We start from the raw sequence: 23,699 nt of genomic DNA on the forward strand, positions 1-23,699 counted from the left end.
TTATGTATTCATTGCTTTCTAATGCAAAAAAGAGGGAGTTTCAGGACTGGAAACAGGTCATTTTCTGCCTCATTCTCTGAGGCTGTTTGAAAAACTCTAGGGTTAGTTCCGGGCTTCAAAATGACCATCCAGACTTACCTCGAATTACCCAGGTGGTAATTCTCTTGTTTCTTTCCTTCAGTGGTGTTAGCCCCTTCTGGTCCTGCAGCCTAGGGAGGCCTCTCAGTGCCTACTGGGGAAGCATCTCTCTACCACCTTTCTTTCCACCTTGTCATTCTCTCCTGCAGTAACCTTCTGATTGGGCGTTCGAGACGCCAGATGGGCCACTAAGAGTTCATTCAGCTTCTCACTACTTCATTCCATTTTCTTACCCCACATCAAGGAGTTAGTATTTTTGGTGGCTGGGAATTTTAGATTACGGTCTATTTCTTTGGGAACAAGAATAATTTTGTGGTCCACTGAGAACAAACCTCTGCCACCAGCCCCCACTCCTTTCCTCTTCTATTATATAATAGAAAGACCTGTTTTCATGATCAGGACGTTGGGGGCCAAGGGGAATCCTTTTTGATAATAAAAATATGACCCTGGCATTTTGAATTTTTTTTTCTTTGCTTTTCCCTGAAAGTTTGGTCAGTAGCCTTGTGGAAAATGTTTTTTAATAATAATGATAGCTGCTAATCTTTACTGAGGACTTACTAGATGCTAAGTGACTTATATCAATTTTAAACTTTTCTACACCTGATAAGATTGGTACTAGTATTAAATGCTTCACAGATGAGGAAACTTTAATTATAGAAAGCTTGAGTAGTTTGACTATGATTACCCATCTGGTAAATATTGACCTTGGGCCGTTTAACTTGCAAGCTATGCTTTTAGCAACTTTGCTGAACTGGATCCCTAGTATGTAAGAAGATACTTAGTAGGACTTAAATCACTAATATTTATTGAACTCTTATGAACCAGGAACTGTTTTTTAAGCACTGTACATGGATTATCTCATTAAATGCTGACACAAAGATGCTTTTGAAATGATCGCATTTCAGTGAGGAAATTTCGAGGCTCAGAGAAGTTAGGCAACTTTCTCAGGGTCACAGAGTGGTTGAACCATGGAGCTAGAATTTCACCCAAGCAGTCTGTGGCTCCAGAATCTACTTTCACCATAACTCTGTGTTCCTTCCCATAGTAGTAAAGTAAAGGTCTTGCGGGAAGTGGGTGGAGAGGGCACTGAGGAAAGACTGGACTCTGTCAGAGACTCAAACTAAAAGAATTCTTTACACCCTCAAGTGAAGTGTTTTCCTGTTTAGTTTGCAGGACTGAAACCTCAGACCGATAAGCCCCATGGTAGTGATGTGTCCTGCCAGGTTTGTCACACCTGGCATTGGCACTTCCTACCATTTGGTCTTCTTGACACCCCCACCCGCTTTGGACCACGTAGCTTTTCTAATTGATGTTCTTTTTTTCTTCCCTCTCATTCTCTGTTCAGCTCGAGGCTTTTTATTCTATCTTCACCACGGAGCAGCAAGACCACGTCAAGTCAGTGGAGTATCTGAGAAATAATTTTCGACCACAGCAGGGTCTGAATGACAGGGTGGTGTCCAAGTCTGCTGTCCGAGACGCCTGGAACCATGACATGACAGACTTCTTAGAAAACCCACTGGGGACGGAAGCCTCTAAAGGTATATGTGGATTAAGTGCCCTTGCCCTGAGGAAGATTCCTTGTCATAAATTAATTTAAAAAGAGTTCGAAACTAGCCAAAAAATTGGAACTCGGTGTCAAGAGCATATGTTTCTCTCCTAAAAGAGACTATTCGGATGATAAGTAGAAGCAGTTGTGGGAATAACTTCAGTTAAACAGATATGTTCAGAATTGCCCTTTTGACTAGTAATATGTCAGTCATTCTCTCTGATTCTTTACCTTGTAACATTAATACTAGTTCATCCATATTTAAAGAAAGCTCTTGGGTGTCTTACTTTTCAACTGTTTCCCTGTTGAGATCAGGTGTTTGTCTCTGAGCTCTGACATCAAGACCTTGGACTTGCTCCCAAGACTCTAGTCTGCTGCGTTCTTACTAAGATCCACACCCGGCATGGCCTTTTAAAACTATTATTTAATGGTTTAATCCCCTATCTGATAAACATAAATTCAGGCATCTTAATCTTTTCCATTTCTACTTTCTCATGTGAAATGAACGTGAATTTCTCTCCCAGGAAACTAGAAAGTCTGATCCTACCCTGGCACCCCTCGTTTCAAGGTCTGTGATTTGTCATAATTGTGGCTTAGAACTTGGGAAACATTTAGAGGAATGAGACTGATCAAAGTCCTACTACTTGAAGGGAGAGGGACTAAGAAGGCGTTTTCTTAAAGTGTGAAGAGATGGATCTTTTCCATGTCAGTGCTCTCCTTCAAAATTGTGGTCTTGGGTAATATGGGAAGAGCTGTGTCATTTATCAGCACTATATTAACACGTACTCTTTGTAGTGCAGTGAGTTTTATGGGGAGGTTTCATTTCAAGAGTGCCCCCAACCCCAATAAAAGGGACCAGATTACTGGCATGTGACCTTTGTAGGAATGGGGCAATGAGCTTAACAAATAACTGCACTTTTATGATAAGAGTGAGCCCATTTCCCGGGCTCATGTATCTGAAAAAGAACTAAAAGAAGAAGAAGGGAATTTTAAGAATGTGATCATTTCCTTCCTGTCTGTGTGATTTTGTTTGAGGATGGTGAGGAGAAGTTAGCCTGGCCAGGTTCTGTAAAGAACATGTGAGATTCAAGTAATTTGGGGCTGACATTCTGTCCAAGGTATTATTTGTCAGCTTGTAACAGTGGGAGACTTAGGCACACAAACCTCTAAAATAGCTTAGGTTGGGCTGGCAAAGAAAAACTTCACTTGGGCTAATTTTTTTGAAACCAAACTAAAAATAAAACCACAGAGCTCAAAAGCTTTCTCCCAAGAGAACTGGCTGGAGAAAAAGGGGTCTCTTAGGGGTTGACTATTTTATGAGAGGTGAATATAGAGGGTGAGGAAAGTACCTCGCAGATGAGCTAACGATCTGCTCGTTCAGAATTGCTGAGGTTATGACAGAAAGTTATTTTCCTAAAGAGCAAGCTGAGGATACAGCTTGTAAAGAGAAGGTGTGGCCCTTAATACCCAAGGATGTTAGTGATGATAATGGTTTCCATTGCCTTAAATTGTCAAAAAAAAAGGGCAAGAGCATCCCCTGAAAGGGCTTTCTCTGAATTTGAGCGAGCCCTGGACCCATCCTTAAATATAAGGAGTCAGTTCTTCATTCTGAAGGTTTGTTGCAATTATCATAGTGTCCGTTGCTGACTCCCAAGGTGTACGAATATTAAAATGTTTTGTGATCTTTCTAGAGGCAGAAACATGTAGGTGCAGTCCTATTTTTTTTTAAATACAGCATTGGAGTATAACATACAGAAAAAGTACATACATAAAATATACACAAATTGAGGAATTTTCACACACCGAATACACACAGTTGACAAACACTCAGATCAAGAAGCTGACATCAGCTTCCCAGGAGCACCTCCATCTCTCCATTTCTAGTCACCATCTGTTCCCAAGGGTAACCATGACCATGAGTTACAAGTTAGTTTTGCCTGCTGGTCAGTTTCATATAAACAGAATCACCCAAGATGTCCTGTTTTTGTATCTTGCTTTTTTTGCTCTCTACTGGTTTTGAGAGTCATCTACGCTGTCGCAGGTAGTTGTAGTTTGTGCTTTCTTATTGCTAAATTCATTGTGTGACTGTACCTGAATTTATCCATTTCAATATACATGAATGTATGGATTATTTCCACGTTTTGGTAACTGTGAAAATTCTTTAACATGCCTTTTAATGGGCATAGGGACACATGTCTATAGCCTGTGCACCCAGGAGTAAAGAGACTAGCCCAGAGTACACGTGCATGTGTCCATTTGGTTAGACACTGCTAAATAGTCTCCCACACTGATCATTTGTGCATACTACTGTACACTTCCGCCAGCAGTGTACGAAAGTTCCTATTTTTTTACACCATATTAAGGCATAATTTACATACCATAAAAGTCAGCTATTTTAAGTGTACAGTTCAATAATTTTTAATAAATGTATAGTTTTACAATCATCACCACAATCCAGTTTTAGAATATTTTCATCACCCCAGAAAGATCCTTCATGCCCATTTGCAGCCAGTTCTTTCTCCTATCCTCTACTCCAGGCAACCTGTGATCTATTTTTATCTTTCACTGTGTTAGGACTTTAAGTTTTATCCATATTATTGTATGTATCAGTAGCTCACTCCTTTTCATTACTGAATTGTATTTCTGTTTTATTTTTTTAATAACAGCTTTATTGAGATTTAATTCACATACCATAAAGTTCCTTCTTTTAAAGTATATACTGCAGTGGCTTTTAGTATATTCACAAAATTGTGCAGTCCTCACTACCATATACTTTCAAAACATTTTTATCACCCCCCAAAAGAAACAGCACACCAGTTAGTAGCCAGGCTCTCCTGTTGTCCTTCCTCTTCTTTCTCCTGCCCCCCAGTTCCCCAGCTGCAGGCAACCATTAGTGTGTTTTCTATCTTTATGGACATGCATATTCTGGATATTTCATACAAATGGAATCATGCAATATATGGCTTTTTGTCTCTGGCTTCTTTCACTTAGCATCACATTTTCAGGGTTCATCCATATTCAAGCATGTATCAGAATTTCATTCCATTTTATGACCAAATAGTATACCATTGTATGGATATACCACATTTTGTTTATCCATTTATCAGTTGCTATACATTTGAGATTTTTCCACTTTTTGCCTGTTATGAATAATGCTGCTATGAACATTCATATTCAAGTTTTTGTGTGAACATAGTGTTTTCAGTTTTCAGTTCTCCTGGATATAAACCTAGGAGCAGAATTGTTGAGTCATATGGTAACTGTGCATTTACAGTTTTGAAGAACTACCACCTGTTTTCCAAAACAACTGTACCAGTTTACATTCCCATCAGCCATGTGGGAGGGTTCTGACTTCTCCACATCCTCACCAACACGTGTTATACATCTTTTTTATTTTAGCCCTCCTGGTAGATGTGAAGTAGTGTCTCTCAGGGGTTTTGATATGCACGTCCCTGATAACTAATGATGTCCCTGTTTGTTTTCAAATGCACATGCCACGGAACCCATGGTCCCCATGACCAAATGCTCCTTTTTGTCCCCGAGAAAACACCACTGGTGCTGGCAGTCATCACGCAGCCTGGAGGGCTTAGATTATGTACTTTGCAGATCTAAGTAATAGAGAGCCGATACAGGAAGTGTTCCTTTTTCTTCAGTCTTCTGCAAAAAAAAAAAAGAAAGAACCGATCCTGTCTGATTGGCATTGTCTCTGATCACGATTGGAAGCTCTCAGGGCTTAGGAGAGCTGTGACATTGAGCATGGAGCTACGCATTCATAGGGCTATTGTCACAGAAGAAAGAAAAATAAATTAATTACTTAAAACAGAAGTCAGTAACCTTCTTTAGTTACCCAATAGTGGGTCATATCGCCTCTGTTGCAACTCTTAGCTCTGCCACGTGGCATTCAGGCAGCCATAGATAATATACAGAGGGTGCCCAAAAATGTGAACCCATTTTAAGAAAGGAAAAAACTATATTAAAATTGTAATAATATATTCCAATAACAAAAGATGAATACAAGTCATGTTTGACTTCTACAATTACACATTGCTACTGTAATTCAACTTCAGAAAGTAATACATAGATACCGTCTCTTAAAATATGTATACAGTTTTTTGGCACCCCCGGTATACATGCCTGGATGTAGAAATAAAAAAACTTAGATTTACAAAAATAGGAGACAGGCTGCCTTTGACCTGAGAACCATAGTTTACTGACCCCTGCTCCAGTGGATGGCTTGAACAAAGATGGAACTTAATCTTAGGTTTGCTTTAAGGTAAATGCTTTCTGTTTTAAAGATGGTAGTGGCAGTGACAGTGAAAATGTCTGTTGGATGGTTCTATTCTTCCATTCCACTCCAAGACCCACGGACCAATTAGAGGTTTGGTAACTTGGTAACCAACCACTTACCACTTCACCTTAACACCTGCTCATCTTTTCCACCAGCATTGTAAGCAGGGCCTCGGTGCACTGCACACAGCACCCTACGTCCCTCACCCCCCCCCCCCCCCGGCTGCGATCATTAACTAGTGTTCACAGAGCAGCACGGTGGGGGATGCCTGAGTTAATGCGCCCCGATCCTGCCCTCTGTCAGGATGATTGGATGTACTGGAATAGAGAAAACAGAATCAAGCCTTTCAGTGCCAAGAATGAGACGCGTGGCCATGTGAGGCACCAAAAAGGGGGGGATGGCATGTTAATATTGCATTGTTGCCGAAGAAGAACTTAGAATGGATGTCATCCATAAAAAGTATAAAGCTTTAGTTCCAGTAAATGGAAACAGTATTTAGGCTTGGTGGATTGTTCAGGGGACATCCAGTTCACCAGTCTGCCCTTTGTCGGTAAATAACTTGGACAGACTTGAGAATTTAATGGGCTGTCATTTCAGTTATTCTGCAACACATCCCAGCAAGGAAGAGCATTTGGCGATTAAGTGCTGAATGCTGTCTATTGTGAAGACTTTTGGAGCAGCGAACGCAGAAAAATAACTTTCCTTCCAACAACATGAAACATATGGTTTATTAATTTAACGAAACCTGTTCAAATCACAGTGGAATCAAAACCACTTGAACTGATAATTTGATTTGATGGCTTAAAGTGACACTGTATAATGTAATGAAAGCAAGGGAAACGGAGAGGACACTGGGCTGTCCCTGTACCCTCCAGTCTCCTCAGCCGGTGCTGTATTTTTTGGAAAATGGCCTTTGCTTCTGCTGATGGAGGGATCCCTTTTTTAGGCACGTTTTCAATTCCTGTTTTGGTTAAAAGCAGTTTTTAAGGACGTGTACCACTGTGTGAGAATGACTAACTAGCCTATTTTAAATCAGCATACATTGAAAAAGAGCATTACATTTTCCACCCAAATTAGCAAACAAAGAAGTAAATCCATGATTGCTTTTTAAGAGAGTTTGACATTGAAATCTTGGTTTTCTGCTATTTTTGGAGAAAACATTAATGTTGTTCTATTTTCAGTTTAATCATTTCCACTCACCAGATTAATGAGCTTGAGTTATTTTATCTTATTGAAGTAAGCTCTGATATGAGCACTTAATTCTTTTGTAGGCAACTTTCTTCCCAGAAACTCTTCCAGAAAGTTATCTTGTTACTTCCAGAAACTTTTAGCTCAGAAAAGTACTAGAGGAAACACATTTTTAATGCAGCCCCCATGGAGTGTTCTTAACCTCCTTCTTTAAAAAAGAACTATCATTTAGCTATTACTTTTTTAACCTTGGGAGTGAGTAAGAAAGAAGGCAAAAAGTAGGGCTGTTTTAAAACTCTCCAAATTTCTGGGTTCCTCATACTTTTGAAGGTCATGCCAAACATTTTTACATGCTCAGACATCCCATGATTACTATAATTTTATATAAACATATAAAGAATTGGTGTAAGTTGCCTTTGAGTGGCTGGCATACAGTTGATATTTCCTAGACACTTCGTGTAGCATTAACTACATTGGCTTCTATTTTGTAGCCAGTGAATTTCTTTTCATCTGTCAGACAGCTTCATCTGCCATTAAATAATCCCTGACTCTCTAGGAGCTGTGCCTGAAGCACCTATGGTTAAAAAGGTGACGGGAGGGTTTTTGTGTACCAGGTGCTATGCTAGCTGCCTCTGTTCGGTATGTTTTCATTTAATCCTCAAAAACAACCTCTGTCAGGATTCACTTTCCATTTTTCAAATATCTGTTGAGCATCAACTATGAACAAGTTCTGGGCACTAGAGATAAAGGACTGGAACAAAGGAGAAGAATTCCTTATCATGAGCTTACATTTTTGTGGGGAGAAAGATAAACAAGTCAACCAATGACAGAGTTTCAGCATTCTTCAGAGATCAAGTTGGGTAGTGTGCTAAGAGTGGTACCGTAGAAGCAGTGGGGAAGAGATCTGTGCCCTGGATAGATCAGGAGTGGAGATAAGGAGGGAGCCCTGGAAAGTACTTGGAGGAAGAGGTCATTTGCAGAGGCCCTGAGGCATGGAGAGGTGGGTAAGAGTGAAGTCTGGGAAAGACTTTTCTTGTTAAGGAGTTAAGATTGTCATCTTAGAGCAGTGGGAAGACTTGGAAGGGTCTGAAGCAGGGATATAGAATGATCTGAACAGGTTTTAAACCCATCACTGTTACGTGAAAAATATTTGCCGAGGACCTGGGGTGGAATATGCAAGAGCAGCAGGAGGCGGATGGAAATATTCCAGGCAGTAAGCCAGTGGTTGGATGCCTGTGTTCCTGGTGTAGGTAGAAGTGATCCTTAGGGATGGATTTTGGAATAGAGCCTCTGAGATTGACTCACAGTTTGGATGGAGGGTGATGGGGTGTGCAAAGAGAGCAACGCAGTGTTGTTGTTTCCCTTTAACAGATGAGGGTCTGAGACTCAGAGAGAGCAAGTGATCACCCAGAGCCTTCATCCAGGAAGTGATAAAGCTGAGATAGAAACCGAGATCCTCTTATATCCAAATGCAGCATTCTTTCTGTTTTCAAAGGGACTGCCAGCTTCCAATGAATCCACAAGTGTGGTCTCTTTGTTTTAGATGTCATCAGGCCGCTTGAAGAACACAGTTTATTACTCCTTCCCTAAAGGAAGGAGCTTTACAACTAAATACACTTATGGGGATAGGGTAAAGATGGGGGTTTATTTTCTCAGAAGGAATCAGTCTTTATTTGCTTGGCTTGCTCTTACCAGGTTATATTGGGTGCTTGTGGCACAGGCTGCTGAGGCCTTGATCACAGGGTCAGTCCCTGCGAGGCCAGTCCATCCACTTGATCTGGACAGTGGGGTCTTCCAGGCTGAGGATCTTATGCATCCTTGAATCAACAGACCCTAACACAGTACCTAGGACATAGTAGGTGTGCAGTCCTTCTTCATTAAATGAATGAATGAATGAATGAATGAATGAGACAGTATAAGGCACTGAGTAAGAATATAGATTTTGGAGTCAAGCACACCTGGACTCAAATTCCAGGTCGACCATTTATTTACTACTACATTTTCATACTCTAGTTAATAACCTAAGTCTTGCTCTCCTTGTCTGTGAAATGGAAATAATAATTACAGCTCCCTCTTTGGCTTGTGGCCCTTTAGATGAGACAGCAGAGGGGACATACACTGCGAAGCCTGAAACACGGAAAGTACTCTGCACATAAGAGTGCGATGTCCCACCTCTGTGCCTAAGCGACCCCTCCTCAGCCTAAATAGCTCGGCTCTAGGGTCCTTTCCCCAGGGAGATTTCCTGACGGCCTTGGCCCAGCCATTTGGGTCAAAACACCAGTGTTTTTCTCCTGTAGCACAGTTGGAATTGCACATTCATGTGATTTTTCTTCTTCTTCTGATATCTAGCTCTCAAATTAGCTCCATGAGAGGTAAGGCTATCTTCTTTTTCTTTTTTGTTGGAGACGGAGTGCAATGTTCACTGTTAGTTCCTCAGTAAATATTAGACTGGCTGGCTGGACAGACGGACGGACGGACTAAACTGACCCACACATGCCACGTGGCCAGCAGTGAAAAGATCCTTGTCACAAGAGATGACCCAGTTGGGGCATTTATGGTCTAGCCCAGGTTGCGTGCTCTTACGGGCGTAGGAGTAGGACTCTGCGTCACTCTCCGCACCTGAAATCAGAGAGGCTACTAGGATTTGGGACGCTATCCTTCACTTTGACCATAAGCCACTCAGATGGAAGCATTCATCTCAAAAAAACCATGGAGCGAGGGCGTTTCTCTCCAAGCCAGGGAACAACCATTCTAGCACACTTGAAATGGAGGCACTGAAAGTGGCAGGTGGTAGTGTCAGGATGCTCCCAGGAAGAACTGCTTTATGGCTAGGGAGCGTTCAACTAATATTTTTAGCAGACGCCAAAGACCGTCTACTGTCTTCATAGTATAAATATTCCCTAATTACTCAGTCCTCTCTGTCTCCAGGCAGGTTAGGCAGAGTATGATCTTCAAGGCCGACTTAGCCACCCTCCTAGGGCTTCAGCTTTTCTTTGCTCTCTAGAAAAACCTTCCTTGACATTGCATTTACTTGTGTGGGCACCACGGTGCTTGTGAACAACAATCTGGAAATTAATAAAGGCCAGCAGCATCCTTCTTCCCAGAGCGACACACGTCCCCTTTCTCTCACTAACTAGCATTCACAGCCCATGAAGCATGAGCTTCTGAGATGTGTGCGTGCATCTCCTTGGAATCACAGGACGAGTATAGCTGGGAGACGGACTATTCATCTTCCCCATTCTTCCCACTGATTAGTCCGCAAACACACACGTTAGTTAAAGTTGTTTTTCTTCAGGTACATGAACTTGGAGAGAACGCTTGGCTTTCCCATAGCATAAGAAACAGCCTCACCTCCTCAGCCCCTGAGGCCTGAGATTCAAAGAGCATCTGTAAAGGCACTGAATTGGGAGCTCGTGTTGAGTCCTCTCGAGTCCTCTTTCCTCTTCTCAGCATAGCTAGTGGTCGTCGTGGTTGCTGGCTTCACTCCTGGGCCCTCTCTGGACTGGTTTTATGATTCCTTTGGGCTTGGACCCAAAGGAGTGTCTTGGCTGCCCTGTTTCAGCTGTCTGCCTGTGTTGAGAAGGTGCTCTCTATGTCTGACACTAAATGCTAACAGGTATTATATATCAAGTGCATGGCGCCCTGTGGCTCCTATGTTCTGACTAGCACCAGCAAAGGCTTCCCAGAAGAAAGGAATCTTCTCAGAGAAGAGTATACTGACCATTTAAAACTGTTGGTTTTCACCAGCCAGCCAGAAGGCCTAGCTCCGCGAGCTCATACCAGAGGCAACACAGAGGCCAAGGTCTCTCAGTCCCTCCCTAGTGCTGCCTAGGGGATTCCCCACTGGGTGCTGCCTTTTCAGAGCCTGGTCTCTCCATGCACGTGGCAGGCCACCTGTTCTCTTGGGTCCTCTTGACCACGCCCAAGAGTTGCTTGAGGCCAGTCCCCAGGTATGGGAGACCCTGGAACCACCCCTAACCAAATGACTGGTTGGTGCAGAGCCACATCTGGGGGTCAAACCAAGGTTGGAATCTAAACAGTGGAGCTCATGCCGAGGTCCCCCGGAACCAGAACTAGTCAGAGAGGTAGGTGCCAAAGCTAGCTAGGTGAATATTGAGCAAGAACCAGGACACCCCTTCTAAATATAGTAGGTACCAAGCCTTAGTGACACCTAATTCTAAGAGAAAAATCATTTTCAGGACCAAACTGAAACAAATGAGGGCACCCTGACCTATTGTATCATAATCATGTAGAGTCAATGATGTAAATTAAACCTGGCTGACCCCATCAGTGTGGGTCACTAGATGATCACGTGACATGGCCATGGGGATTACTTAAGAGACAACATATGGGATCTTAGATCTTGGATGGTGTTTAGATAACAGTCTCAAATTGCTGAGGGCAACTACAGGACTCTAAGTGCCTGCGGAGTTTCTTTATAATAAACAGGGCTGTAAGATCATCTCAGTGGTGGGAAATAGGAGACTCAGCCAAAGGAAACCCAGCTCCGGTACCGGGGTTCTGGGCAATTGCCCACCCTAAACTGCACCCTGGTCTCTGCTACAGACTCTCAGTTGGAACCTAGATTAGAGCAAGGCAGTGGGAGAAGGCAGAAGTTAAGAGGTACCACATGGAAAGGATACTGTGTTCAGTGAAACAGGGAGAGGTCTACTTGGCCCTTTGGGCAGGAAATCACGGCATCTTAAAGTTGAAATAGAGGGAAGGGCCCTAGGGTCCTTGGAATCCAGCCTTCCACCCAGTGTTCAAGAAGTAGCTGTTGTCAAGTGGGGCCAGGAAGATGCATTATTCTGAACTTTGCCACCTCCCTTAGCACTGAGCTGAACAATGCTTTTTCCTGCACAGGACATGGACACCTCCCTTGGCCTTTCTCAGAGGAAGAGGGATATTACGTAGATAAAAAAACTTTAAGGAGGGAGGAGAGGTCAGGAATAGCATAATGTGGGAAAGTCGGAACTGCATGCCTGGAGAACTGGAGAATTGAATTTCCGCCTCTGCCTTCCCAGGCACTAGCTGCTGCTATTGTATTTTGAGTGTGTGGCTCTGTTACATATAGCAACAGAGCTGTTCCTATATGTTACACAGCAGAGAAAGCTCACGGATAAGGAAGTTTTCCAACTTGCTGCTTTCCATGGTAATTGCTACACAGAGCATCTAGTACTCCATTGTTGGCCGAGAAATGGGATTGCACACCAGGCTTGTTCAAGGAATAGAAGGGATGCCACAGGGCAGTGTAGAAAAACTCCACAGGTCTATTAGTTACAGTTCTCCCTCCTGAGTAGGGAAAAACACAGCTGTCCAACTCCTGTGTCTTTCTCCTTTCATGTCGAACACTTAACTTCTGATACTTCTGGTCACAAAATATATATGGGTTTTCCCCCACCAAGCAATTCTCTGCAGCACCAGATGGGTGCCCTACAATTAACTCAGTTCTGATGCTATGTACCTGGAGGTAGTTTCAGATCCCACAGGTTAAGGGCTCAGTCCCACAAGGCTTCTCCCATCCTACATCAGACGCCGATCGCAAGTAGCAGGTCCCCAGGTTACCCACAACTTCTGTCCGAATTGGCTACAAATCAGAGATTCCCACATCGCCCTCCTTGGGTTCGGTTAACTTGTTAGAGTTGCTCATGGAACTCAGGGAAATACTTATGATTACCAGTTTATTAAAGGATGTGAAAAAGAGGAAGACAGATGAACAGCCAGATGGAAAGCTTTCTGAACCCCATACTTTTGGGATTTTTATGGACGCTTCGTCACATAGGCGTGATCAATTATTAACTCCATTTCCAACCCCTCTCCCCTCTCTGGGAAAGGGGGCAGGGGCTGAAAACTCCAAGCTTCTAATCATATCTTGGCCTTTCCAGCGACCAGCCGCCTTCCAGAAGCCATCCAGGACCCCACCCACAGTCAACTCCATAGAACAAAAGATGCTCCTTAGTGCTCTTTATCACTTAGGAATTTACCAGAGATTTAGGAGCTCTGTGTCAGGGACTGGGGACAGAGACCAAATATTAGAATAAGAGAAGACATACAGATGGCCAACAGGTCCATGAAAAGATGCTCAACATCAGTCACCGTCAGGAGAACGCAAATCAAAACCATAATGAGATACCACCTCCAACCTGTTAGGATGGCTGTTATCAAAAAGACAAGAAATAACAAGTGTTGGCGAGGATGTGGAGAAATGGGAACCCTGGTGCACTGTGGATTGGAATGTAAATTGGTGCAGCCACTGTGGAAAACAGTATGGAGTTTCCTCAAAAAAATAACAGTAGAACTACCACATGATCCACAAATCCCACTTCTGGGTATTTATCTGAAGGAAACGAAAACACTGACTCATAAAGATATATGCACCCCATGTTCATTGCAGCATTATTTACAATAGCCAAGTTATAGAAACAACCTACATGTCCATCAGTGGGTGAATGGATAATGAAATTGTGTTATATATGCAATGGAAGATTGTTCAGCCATAAAAAAGATTGAAGTCTTGCTCTTTGCAACATGGATGGTCCTTGAGACCATTATGCTAAGTCAGACAGAGAAAGTCATACTGTATGATTTCTCTTCTACGTGGAATCTTAAAAATAAAATAAATAAAATAAATAAATAAATAAAAAGCTAGATTATAAGTACAGAGAACTGATACTAAGTGGTTGGTGTGTTTCTGCCTCTGGCCCATAATCTCCAGGAGGTCAAGAACCATGTCAACTTGTGTTCACCTTTATCGCTAGCTCCTGGTTAGGGTCCTGGCATAGAGCAGGTTCTCAATAAATATTTAACAAGAACTACTCCTTATTGCACACTTCCTATACACCAGTCAGCTTGTGCTTGTGCATTTCGTGCATTTATCCAAGAGCACACAGCTGGTATGTCCAGAACTGAAGTAGTCTGACTCCAGAGTGAATCAGTGATTGAATGACTGTCTTGGAGCTCAGTCTGTAAAATAGGAAGGCGCCAGCAGCCCCACAGAATGACAGTGAGGTTTGGATGACAAATTTGTGAAATGTGCTAACCGAGCCCAGAGCGAGGCTCATCAGATGGGACTTGTTATTGCTATGTCAGCACAGAACGGCCCAGAGTGAAGGCCTTGGGGGTGGCTCTGGCATCCCCATGATGGCATGAGGGACCATGAACTTAGTTTGCATTTCTGATGGGGGAGAATGGTGATTGGGCTGTGTCCAGCTTTAGAGGGTCTTGAAGGAGTTGAAGACTGCTCTAGAAGTTGTCAGACCCCACACTGTCACGTGACACTTGAGAACAGAAGGTAGGGAAGGCAGACAGAGGGAGTGGGAAGGAAGCTTTTTGCACAAAGGATAGTTAAGCTGCCAAAGAAGCCACAGACCTAAGGCCGCAGTAGTGATGCATAGCGCCTGCGTGGGACAGTTTTCACCTTGAAGCACTCTGACTAACCCTCCTGACATCTTAGTTACCATCTTGCGATAGGAAACCAGATGCGGAAGGTGTATGTGGATAGCACACGGCTGACCGGCCCATCCCTCTGGTGGAATATGACAGACTGGGTTCCGGTTCTGAACCCTCCTCCCAGTCTGTGTCCGCAGCCCTGCCCAGTGATTTGGTCTCTCTGGACCCCAGTATCCTCACCCATCTTTAATGGGGAGAGGAATCGAACCTGCCTCTTGGGTTCTGTTCTGCCTGCGTGAATCATCTGAGAGAAATACAGGAAGCCTGGTCCGCCGCATGCCCTGGGCAGCTGGCAGCTCTGACTAGATACTCCTGGGATGTTGTAAATCCCCAGAATGCTGGAGTGGGGTCCTGCTTTGATCTTCTTCCTGGTTCCGGCACCTTTTCCGTGCAGTTTCCCTTTCATGAGCTTAGGCAAGGAGGGGGAGGTGACACCTCCGAGTGCCAAGATCCCGGGTTTGAAGTCTTACATAGTCTTCTTTGGGGGATTTTGTGTTTACCTAAACCTCTTCAATACGGCCCTTCAAAAAGAGAAATCCTTCCCCGAGGCCATTTCTTTGGAAATTTTCCCTAAAGGACTCCATATTTAAGGGTTCTTGAGCTGAGCTGCAGCGATAAAGAAATGTCAGGTGTTTAAGCTGTCTGAGGCAAGGCTCATGGCTCCATTCCACGTGAATTGTTCCTTCTGCTGTAAGAGGAGACGGGGCTCCTGCTCTCTCTCTCTGCCCCTGCTAGTTGCTGGCAGGAGGCATCCACTCACTGTCCCTAGGCTGGCTTAGGCCAGGCTGGTCCCTCCTACACCACCGACACCACCGTGTATGGTACATGATGTCACACCCCACCCTCCGTGGGCAGCAGTTCCATTTCTGTTGACAAGCATTGTGAATTGGTGCACTGGCACCAAAGCAGTACCGTCCCTGCCTCCTAACCAATAATGGGCCTGTTGCCTCACGTGTGAAACTTGGAGGAGGCAGGCGCAGGGGAGGGAGGACCTTCAACTCCAAACAGTTTCAGGCACTTGGAAGTTACACCGACTTCCCACAGGACAGATCACTTTAGTTGAGTGTTGACAATGAAGAGGAGTGTGGTAGGGGTGGAGGATTCTACCATTTACTTGTGGAACCGCTGAGAAAATATCCTTGACATTGATATAGAGTCAGAGGACCTTGGGTGCTCTGCTAGAAGCCTCTTCATTATTTAACCAAGTCTGGGATCATAATTAAAGGTGGTTCAGAATAAAGGCAGAAATTCTCAGGGCTGGCATGAACATCATCCGAGACAAAGCAATTAGACACCAGAGGGAATGTAATCAGGCCCCGAGAAGGGGAAGGCTGATGTCAGGAGCACCTCACAGGGACATTTGTTTAGAGAACTGGGTGTGGTGCTTCCCACATGGTTAAAAGGCTTCCATTTGTGCAAAAGGATGCGTCAGGATGACTGGCAGACTCCGTGGTAGGTGCGGTTTGCAGTGGGTGTTGGGCGTTGGCAGTGTCCTGTGGCAGGGTTCCCAGTGCCCGTGTAAACCAGTGGACGACTCCCCTGGCCATGGGGACCGGCAGCTGTGGGTGAAGAGAGCTGGGTAGAGGCAATGGGGAGTGGTGGAGACTGAGGCAAATCTGAGCACACACACCCAGTCTGAGCTGCTCCGCTGCTCTGCATAGCTGCTGCCATGTGTGGGTGCAATTTAAAAATCCAGCTTTACATATAAAATACACCAATTTGTAAAACACCATATGGGCCCAACCGCCTGTCCCTGTGTGTGCCATGGCCTCGTGCCTACTGACTGGGGTTTAGCCACAGTGTTCTCTGTGATTCTCAGCCCGCTGTGTGAGGAGACTGTTGCTGGGTACTAGCCACCCATTTTACAGATAAGGAAGAACACAAGGGTCTGTGTGGGTGTGGCTCCAAAGCCCCCCTTGTTTATACCAGCTTTTCCAAACTGTTCCTGTAAAATCTCATAGTGCTGCTTTTGCCTGTTTTATATTTGGAATTTGGGGGGAGGCTATATTTGAAAGGAGGGTTTCCATCACTGAAAAAGCAGGCAGAACTGAGAAGCACGAGGCACACTAGTGTGCTGTCCGCTTATTTTCATGTTCTTGGAAGGGCATCTGCTCCTCTCGCCTCCCCCAACTGCCGAGCATGCTGGGATTTTTGTCACCTGAGCAGACCAAGTGCTTTTTCTGCTTAGCAGATCTCCCTGTAGTGAAAGTGTGAGTTAAAGGCTGAGGACAGGTTCCTCACACGAGCTTGCGGCTCCTGAAGGTGAGCCCAGGAATGGATTGTGTGGCACCGATTTTGTAGATGGGAGTTTTATCAGGGGTCCTGACTAAAGAGCAAAATACCTTCTGTCATTTCATCAGTGGAATTCGAGGCCTGGTCCTGCCCTGGAGGTCTTACAGCTCAGTCAGAGGGACAGAGACACGGACTGGCGATGTGATTGGCTCTTGGGGCTGGGGAGCACAGTGGCTCTGGGAACAGAGACCCGAGGGGGACCATCGTGATGTTGAAGTCGGTCTTCCTGCAGGCTGGCGTGGGGGCTGCCAGAGACGAGGAACCGAGGAGTAGAGTGGGAAGCTGTGACGTTGGAGACATGGAAGGGAGTCACATCACACAGGACCTGTGGACCAGGATAAAGAAGGAATTTATTCCATGCAACCAGCATGCCCTTCAGCCAATATTTATCGCAAGCCCTGTGTGCGCCAGGTTCTGTTTTAGCACCAAGGATAATGTAACAAACAAGACAGAAAAGGTACCAACCTCGTGGAGCTGACATTTCTAGTGGGGGAATTAGGTCATGTATTAGAGATAGTCAGTGAAATCAATAATGTAATTCCACGTGGCACTACATGCAAGGAAGGATCTCAGCTCTGTGGAGGGGTGGGCCTCTTAGGCTGTCGTAAAGGGCAGAATTCAGTGCAAAGAATACCAGTGCAGTCGGTAAACATGTTTCAGATAACGGTTCACCTCCCCTTTGTCTTCTAGACCTGGGACCAGCAAACCACCGACCCAAACTCACCCACCACCACTTTTTGTACATCCACAAGCTGGGAATGGTTTTTTATATTTTAAACAGTTGAAAAACATCAGAAGCAGTGGAATATTTAATAACACATGAATAGCCTATGAAATTGACAGGTAGGGTCCATGAAGAGTTTTCCTGGAGTACAGCCACAGTCGTCTGCATACATCACCTAGGCTGCTCCTGTGCTTCAAAAGCAGCGTTGTGTATTTGTGACAGAGACTGGCTGGCCCTCAAAACAGAAAAGATGTACTACCTGCCCCTTCACAGAAAAAGTTTGCCATCTCCTGTAGGTCCTGCTAGTACTCTGCAGATGCCTTCTCCAAATCTGGCCCAGACAGCCCCTCCCTCTCAAGCAGGAGGGAGATGAAGAATAGAAGAGAAATTTCTCTTCTGTCTGCTCATCCCACAGGCCTGGATGCCGCACAGGCCTGGACTTGGCTCCTTAGCCTGCAAACCCCTGGCCTGGAGCTCTGATGTGTAGTGTGGGACAAGAGTGGTTCTTTGGAGACACCTTGGTTACTGAATTCCTGTCCTGGTAGGTGGTCCTGTTAGAGGGCGGCCAGACCTGACTCCTATGTGAGCTTATCTCAGTGTTTTCCGGTACACTGGGACAGTGGGATTCTCTACTGTCATTCAAAACAGTGATGCCAAGCTCCATTAATTGACAAGGGAATATTTCCATGACTTACTGAGTAAAACATAACAGCAAAAATAAAATGCTCAGTTACAGTGCCATAGTGCATCCATCCTATCCATCCCATTTACATCATATTGTATGTATGTGCTTTTACGTGTGTAGGAAGAGATATCTGGATGTTGACTCCCCAGAAAGTAAATAATAGTTATCTCTGGGTACTGGAATTTGGGGTGATTTTTTTTTTTAACTTCTTTTTTTGTATTACTTGGGTTTCTTTTTTTAAAAACAAAACAAAACATTAACATGAATCATCTTAATCAGCAAAGAAAAATCCAGCTATTTTAATTGCAAAGAATAAATAAGAAGAATGGTTGCTTCCGTGTGTGGGTGATAAGAATTATTTATGTGGTTATGATGTAACTGTTAGAGATACATGCATCCAGCTCACAGAACCATCCATACAGCTCACCACTAATTGGAGCAGGGAAGCGATGGCTTCAGAATAAGGGAGATAAATAAGAATATGGTAGGAGGTGAGAAAATATGTAGAAGTCAGGAAATCTGACATGGTCATCATTGTGAGGGATGGAAGCTTCCCAATATATAAATCTCCTTGGTTCATTATTGGCATTTGGAAAGATGGGGGTGTAGATCTTTTCTGACTTTCCCCCTTCCTGTCTTGAGAAACTGGAAGCCAGTTAAGTTGAGCTATTTTATTAATAAAATGGTATGTTAGCGTCACCTAGTGTGCACACTCTGTCATTTCACCCCCCGCATCTCCCTTCAGACTCTTTGTTTGATGTCCTTGCTCTGGTGGCATGTGTGCGGCAAGCAGCAAGATGCCTCCCGGGGTTCTTCAGGGCAGTGGGAATGCTTCATTAATTTATCCCTTCCTTCCTGTCTCAGTCACACAAAGCAAATCTCTCCGACTGCATCGTGATTTGGCAGTTGAAGAGCAAAAGAATGCCTCCCTGTCAAAACCAATCTCCTCTTTTCTCCAGCTGTCTGCTCCTTAAAGCAGGGAGGCCATCCTGCTCTCCGGGGCTGCCTCGGGCTGCCTCGCGCTTGGGGCTCTGGGGGAGTCTGGCCATGGTGGGCTCCTGGGAGACGCCAACCCAACCAGGGTCCTCTGGCGCAGCTTCTCCAGTGGTGCTCACCTTCTGCACTCAAAACCTGAGTGTGGTCCTCACTGCGTCTCCCTCCCTCAGGCCCCTCCTCGGACAGCGTGTCACCAGGCCTCTGGGTTTCACCTCTGGCTACTCCCTCTAGAACCTGCCGTTCCGCACTCTCCCCCTGGTCTGTAGGCAACTGGCCATCGGCAGCACCTCCTCCCGGGCCTCCCTCCTCCACTCCTGGCCCTCTAGGTTCTTCTATGCTCAACTGAAGCACCAGGGATCTTTGTAAAGCACACACCTCTGTGTGTCATGCTCTGGTTCAGATCTTCCCAGTGGCTTCTGAGTGCTCTTACGATAAAGGCCAGGATTTTCATCTGGGCCGATGCAGCCTCCCTCTGCAGCTCTCCCCCTGCACTGCTGGGCCCCGTCCTGTGGTTCTTTGGCCTGCCCTCTCCTTCTTCCCCTGACTCCCACCCAGTTAATCTCCACTCAGCTCTCAAGTGTGCCTTCCTCAGAGAGTCCACCGGGCCCCATAGCCTGAGTCAAAGCCTCCTGTGATGTGCTTGGGAACTGTCTCATACCGGTCCTCCCCTCCCTCTGTCCCATCCGGGGTGTAATGTCAGTGCCACGTATGTGACTCTTTGGTGAATCCCCAGCTCCCCATTTAGACCAGTAGTTCTTAACTGGGGATGATTGCCCCCCACCCTGGGACATTTGGCATTATCTGGGGACATTATTGGTTGTTATAATTTGGAGGGAGGTTGCTACTGACATCCAGTGGATGAAGGCCAGGGATGCTGCTGAACACCCTGCAACACACAAGACAGCCCCCCAAGAGCAAAGACTAGTCTGGCCCAAGAAGTCAGTAGTAGTGAGGCGGAGAAATGCTGCTTCAAACTCCAAGCCCCATGGAGGCAGGAACCACAGCCACAGAGAAAGAGCACATTTGGAGGCTAAAATGTCGCTTTAAAGGCCGACGTGATATTCTCAACCCTTTTATACGTGCATAACTACCACGCCCACTTCAAAGCTGCCAGCCACAAGGAATAAATAAAAAGAGGGCTAGCCTGACTTTTCCTTGTGCCCCCCAGCAGGATAATGATCCACGGTCCTTCTGGTCCAGAGGGAAGCATCCTTTTTTTGTGTATGTGCCTTTGCTGTAAACGTATTTAAAGTCTCATTTTAGATTTTATTTGTTTATACTCTGATTTATTTACAATAAAATTTTATCTACAATTTTAGTTTGTTGGGATACCCCACAGGTCAAATGGACTGGCTTCTACAAAAACTTCATCAAGAAAGAAAGGTCAGATGCCTATTCTAGGTTGAAAGAGGACTTATAACAATTAAATGCAACTGCGATAAGGGGGAAAACAGCTATAAACAATCTTTCAGAGACAGTTGAGGAAATTTGATTCTGGACTGTGTATCAGATAGTATTACTGAATTAATGTTTATTTTCTTAGGTGTGGTAACGGTATTAGGGTTATTGTCTTAGCTCAGGCTGTTATAACAAACTACCATAGACTGGGTGGCTTATAAACAACAGAAATTTATTTTTCACAGTCCTGGAGGCTGGGAAGTCCAAGATAAGGGCACTCGCAGATTCACTGTCTGGTGAGCCCACTTCCTGGTTCTTGATGTCACCTCCTCTCTGTCCTCATGTGGCAGAAGGAGCCAGGGAACTCTGTGGAGTCTCTCTTATAAGGGCATTGATCCTGTTCACGAGGGCTCCATCCTCATGATCTAAACCATGACATTCGGGATTAGATTTCCACATAAAAATGTGGGGGGGTGGGAGAGCAAAGCCTTCAGTCTATTGCAATCATATAGGAGAATGTCCTTCTTCTTAGAAGATGCAGGCCAGGGTATTAAGGAGTGATGTGTCAGGATTTCCACAACTTGCTTATGATGATTTAGCAGGGAAACTGCACGCACGCGCGCGCGCACGTGTGTGTGTGTGTAGAAAGACAGAGAAGGGAGAACAGATACAGTACAATGCTAATAGCAGGCAGATTTGGGTGAAGGGAGTATGGTGCCTCCTATACTACTGTGTCACCTTTTCGAGGTTGGACTCCTTCAGCATGCAGGGCAGGGGAGTGAGTGCTATGTGGGGCCGCAAGCCCCCTGAGCGTGGCCGTTTGTGTCTTCAGTTTGCAGCTCTCCGCCCATCCACATGAAGGTGCAGCCTCTGAACCAGACGGCGCTGCAAGTGTCCTGGAGCCAGCCCGAGACCATCTACCACCCCCCCATCATGAACTACATGATCTCCTACAGCTGGACGAAGAACGAGGACGAGAAGGAGAAGACGTTTACAAAGGACAGCGACAAAGACCTGGTAAAATCTTTCTGTTCCCTGTCAGGGCCCCTGCTGTCCTTGAGGTTGTGAGAAGGGTCCTGCCACATCTCTGCCTGGCACCACAGGTGGCTTTATCTGTGTCACCCCAGCCTCACGCTGCCTCCTGAGGGCTGGCACTGCCACGGGCTCTGCTGCGGCGTGTCGCTACCATGGTGAGCTGTGGCCAGTGCCTGCCTGGGTGCCATCCCAGCCTCACGTATACCAACCGGCCAGTGCCACAGGAGAAGCTAGTTAATTTCTTTATAATTAGGCCCATCAAAAGTGACTCCTTTTTCTTTCGTTGTTACAAAAACAGAAAGCTTCTGTTGAGCCCTTTTCATCTGATAGGGTCGTTAGAAATAGTAAATGTTCGTGAATGTACCACAGGTCTGACACATGGCCAGCACTATATATAAGTACTAGCTCTCGTGATCACAGTGAATCCTCCTCCCCGTCTTCCTTCCTGCTGTTGTCACCACCACCAGGCAGCTGTGCACAGTCCCCACCGCTCCCTTGTCACATTCAATCTGCCTCACACTTTCCTACCTGCTGGATCCTGTGGCCACGTAGTTTGTAACCACTGTTCTCAGACACTGCTAATATCTTACCTCACTTTGAGCTATACATGCCCAAGTCCACATCTCATCTTAAAATTTGCATAAATATTTAGTGGCCAATGCCCAACAAAGCCCTTCAGAACAGATGTTTGTAGAAGCCACCTTCTTCCCCTGGAAAAGCGAACCCTCCAACAAGCACTAGCCTTTACGTCCTTGCATAGAAACTCAATGTGACACATTTGGGTTTGAAAGCCCTTGCTTTTATATTTAATCAAAGGAAGGCTTTAGAATAATGAAATCCGTAATTGTATATGCCCATGAAAAGTGCAGTCGCACTGAGTGGGATTCTTAATGACTGTTATCACTTTGTTTTTTTCTCCCAGTACAGAGTCCCCGGAGCCCATTCAATCAGTTACAGAATACTTTTCATATTCCTTTAGATGAAGATTCTTTTACTTCATTTCCATTTATATTTTCAATTTCCCCACTAGACATTGTTATCTGGGTCATTTTAGGGAGTGATGAGCTTCATGAAATCAGAGAGGAATCTATTGAAATAACCCAAGGTGATGATGTATTTTAACCTTTGTGTTGTCGCTACTGGGAGTCCGTAAGGGATTTTTCTCTTTCTGAAGTAAAGATGGCTTGCATTAATCAGCAGAAACTATGTAGGTGCTTAGGCAGTTTCTTGTTCTAAGTGGAAAATAATTAAACATGCAAAGATGAATAGATAGGGGCTTGGAGTGAATTCTAATAAATCCCTGCATAGATGCAGGGAAGATTTTGCTCTGAACAGAAGATGGGGTCAGAGGTGTAGAGAATGAGGCATAAATTAGTTTCAGAGAAAGAGAGAGATGTAGAGAAAAACCTGCTTTGACAGCAAGTTCTTTTTAATAAGAATTTCTCGGGGTGGGTAGTTTCTTTTGGGACACACAAAATTAATTTTCTTAATTCCTCAAGAAGTCAAGCAGCTAACTTAGTGGCAACAAAGCTGTTCTCTTAACATTGTAGCCCAGAACTGAAAAGTAATAATTTGCGTTGGTGCAGCATTTTCCAATTTACATGCCTGGTCCACATCCTCACTGCAAACCTGTAGGGCAGATGTGACTACTACGTCCTCCAAAAGAGATAAATGAGGCTTTAAGTGAAATAATGTGACCCCAACCTACTGCTCTCTCCAGGAAGCAGTTTTCTAGGCAATGGTGGCAGGTGTGGCCACAATAACATTTTAATGCCTGGTCAGAGGTTTTCAATAGCTGCATTGGGAAAACCCACTCAGCGGTTAAGCTCCCAGAGCTGCTTTTTGTACTTGGCCCAGAATACACATTTCTATGACAAGACATTTCATCCATTAGAGAAGTCTTTGAAATCAGTTGCTTTTGTTGCTTGTTTCTTCACAAAGCAAACGTTGTCTGCTTTCT

The 23,699-nt window shown here is 44.8% G+C and overlaps 1 protein-coding gene across 3 annotated transcripts in view; it reads left to right on the forward strand.

Annotated features, from left to right (window-relative positions):
* PTPRG (protein tyrosine phosphatase receptor type G) overlaps window positions 1–23,699 on the forward strand; it is a 693,857-nt gene that overhangs the window by 567,081 nt on the left and 103,077 nt on the right. For all 3 annotated transcript variants that reach the window (XM_019728372.3, XM_019728373.3, XM_019728374.3), the window contains exons 8-9: window positions 1,484–1,676; window positions 21,537–21,721. In XM_019728372.3, coding sequence (XP_019583931.2) covers window positions 1,484–1,676; window positions 21,537–21,721 — 378 coding nt within the window. The remainder of the gene's footprint in view (window positions 1–1,483; window positions 1,677–21,536; window positions 21,722–23,699) is intronic.

This window comes from Rhinolophus sinicus, chromosome 5, assembly GCF_057876585.1.
Source record: "Rhinolophus sinicus isolate RSI-liver-muscle chromosome 5, RSI-T2T, whole genome shotgun sequence".
Taxonomy (NCBI): domain Eukaryota; kingdom Metazoa; phylum Chordata; class Mammalia; order Chiroptera; family Rhinolophidae; genus Rhinolophus; species Rhinolophus sinicus.